Source organism: Malania oleifera, chromosome 2 (assembly GCF_029873635.1).
Source record: "Malania oleifera isolate guangnan ecotype guangnan chromosome 2, ASM2987363v1, whole genome shotgun sequence".
NCBI lineage: Eukaryota > Viridiplantae > Streptophyta > Magnoliopsida > Santalales > Ximeniaceae > Malania > Malania oleifera.
Window position 1 is genome coordinate 12,862,362 of NC_080418.1, and position 3,064 is coordinate 12,865,425.

Genomic DNA, 3,064 nt, shown 5'->3' on the forward strand with positions numbered 1-3,064 from the left:
TTATCATATGGAAATGGCAATGATATAATGCCATAATTTATTGCTTCACTTCATTGCAAAGATAAACATTGACACAACTTATTTTGTACAATTTTAAAACAAAATAATGGCTTGTGTTGTAATCCTAAACAATGTGATGATAAAATACATGCATACAAGTGTGTGTGTGTGACAGAGAGAGAGAGAGACACACACACACACATAGAGAGAGAGAGAGAGAGAGAGAGAGAGAGAGAGATGTTTAAGAAATGCATTTCAATACTTTTTTGCAGGAATCCAACAAGAGATGGCAACAACAATTCGGCCCTTCCATCCCTGTAGCATCCAATGCCCATCTTCATCAACCATAAAATCCTTATGATAGTGAGATTCCACCTTAGCTCTCAATGTCTTCATGAGTTCTCTATCTAGTGGGAGTTTCCTGAACCCTGCATTCAAGTTTTGGACTTGCCAATATTTGTATGTCAAAGGCCTTACAACCCTCTCTGATCCCTCACATGCTAAGACATTAACAACTTCCCGCCCATAGAACTCTTTCTCAAACATCAACCTCTCATGATTTTCACGTGTAATGTTGGCATCCAACATATCAAACAATGATGAGTAGTGGAAAAGTGCTTCCTGAAACCGTGTGACAAAGAATGGAGCATTGCATGATCCATTAATTATACCATGGATAAAAATATGTGGATTTATATTTCGAATCAAGCTCAAAACTGAATTTCTCGGAGAGTTCTCGACACTTGTTTCATCAAGTAGAAAATCGAGTCGATATAGGCAATTCACAACAATTAACTCATTTTTGCCAATCTTGAGGTCTTCAATTTGTATAGTTTCCCAGTTTTTCGCGACACCATTATACTCAAATGAAACATTAAAGCGCTCACAATACTTTACAAGATGATGGCCTGCTTCCTCGACTGTTTTTGCTGGTTGTAAACCGGATTTGGGAAACTCTATCCCTGTAATACGAAGCTTAGGAGGCCCACCAGGTATAGCCGAGAGATCTTGGATAACTATGGGCCATTGAAAACCGTACGAGATACCAAAATCGATAATATGAAGCGTCGTCGCATTTTCAGCTAAATTTAAAATGTGGTGACTTGCAAAATAAAAACTAATCCTCTTGAACGGGCATGCTGAAATAAAAGTTTGGTAAATTTTCAACATATCGGCAAATGACTGCATCCTAGAAGCAGTATAAATTTGAAAACCAGTTCCAACCAAGCGTGCCTCGAGACCGTTAGCAAAATAATGAGCAAACCTTTGATATCCATCACCAAATGGAGAAGAGTGCTGCCTAATCTCCGTTAACAATTTATCCACGGTCCCACGTTCATCCATGGCAATAGCTCGTGCACAGAGAATCAGGAGAGCCCTCAAATCCACTACTTGATTTCTGTTCTTTCGTTTCTTTCCACCGCCCTTCCTGGCATTGGATCCACATGGTAGTTCATTATGCTTCAGTAACTTGCCACTTCTATCTTGTGAAACTTCATCAGAAGTACACACCAAAGGCTTCCTGCGGTCGTCGGGGCAGAGGAAAACCCTATCAAACATCTTCGATAACTCATCCTCATCCGCACAAACCATGGACTCTTTGTCACTCCTCCCTTCTATATCTGTGCTTTCGATATCCTCCCCAGGATGATTCTTCCTCTCATTATTCTCTTCCTCTAGATTGCTATCCTTTGACATTGGAAGGAGCTTATAATTCTCAAAATCAATTATTGTGTAATTATTGAATGGAAGGGATGCAGTAGCTTCTACTCGATTTTTAAACTGCAATGTTACAGACACACCCGCAGTAAAAGCATTAGGGAAAAAAACTCTACTTACAGAACAAGGGTTCGTGATCCCATCGAAACTCCCAGTGAGACAGTCCGAAGAGCTCAAGGGCATCTTTGAAGTGGATTGAAAATCTGACTCGCCGGGAGCAGTAATTTTACTGTTGCCACTATTATGATCGGTGGAAAAATTATTAGGGTTGCAGAGAGTGGGAGGGGCCGGTGAGGGAGGGTACTTCAGACCCAGAACTTCGTAGAATGATTTCTCGGCTGCTGTGAGAGCCAAAGGGTCGGGGACCATATGCTCTGTGTCGTCGTCCTCCATCAGCATCTGCTCTATCTCATCCTCAATGACCATCCGCTCTATGTACTTGAAAGTGGTATTAGAAACTCGCCTTTTCTGAAGCAAATAATTAGTAGAAGGAAACAGAGTACCTTGGAAGAACCGGGACAGTGAGGAAGAAGTGGGAGACCAGAAAAACAAATAAAGAATGAATTAGAACAGACAACAGAGAAGGGGGAAAAATGAGGAGAGAGATCTTCTTAGAAATGATAGAATAAAAACAAAACACTGAGTAAAAGAAAGTGGAAATAGTAAGTGTTCGTAGGGCCCATCTGCCAATTAATGACTCTTTTTGCACAATAATTATAAAATAACATTATGTTTGTTTAATGTAAACTAAATTGTCATTTATTATAAAGATGTAGGAAAATAAATATAAATGAAATAGAAATTTTAGGTGGTTTGCTTGTGCGTACTCCATGGGTGGATGGAATTAAAAACTTCACCATCTGGGGAGAAATTATAAGATGATTTGGAACCAAATTTGTACAAAATATCTCTCTTCACCATATCTCTCTCCTTTTCTTTAATCCTTTTTATATGTCTATTTACTTCAAACATGCAATGTGTGTGTCAAAATGAAAGGAAGAGAGTACCTTTTTATAGGGTAATAGGGATCGTAAAGAATTTATTGTGGTCGAAAAACGAAGGGGTGACAACTATCAATCTCTTATGATTTTCATAACACTCCTCATTGAATGCACTCATATATTAACTCACTTTGCTAAAATCTTTAAGTTGTCTCATTCTAACGAGATGAACTAATTTCTTGAATGTTGTAGTAGATAAAGTTTTGGTGAACAAATATGTTAGACTATCGCTTAATCAGATCTTCTAAACATTTATATCACCATTCTTCTGGAGTTCATGTGTAGAGAAGAATTTTGGAGAGATATGCTTTGTTTTGTAACCCTTTATGTATCCTTCTTTTAGT

At 38.5% G+C, this 3,064-nt stretch overlaps 1 protein-coding gene across 1 annotated transcript; it reads right to left on the reverse strand.

Moving 5' to 3' along the window:
- Window positions 1-238: 238 nt before the first annotated feature.
- LOC131148801 (scarecrow-like protein 14) lies at window positions 239-2,288 on the reverse strand. Its single transcript, XM_058098729.1, has 2 exons — window positions 1,840-2,288; window positions 239-1,689 (listed from the first exon to the last, which is right to left on the reverse strand). Exons 1-2 carry the CDS (start codon window positions 2,143-2,145, stop codon window positions 256-258), a joined length of 1,740 nt encoding a protein of 579 aa, XP_057954712.1. The 5' UTR covers window positions 2,146-2,288; the 3' UTR covers window positions 239-255.
- Window positions 2,289-3,064: the final 776 nt, after the last annotated feature.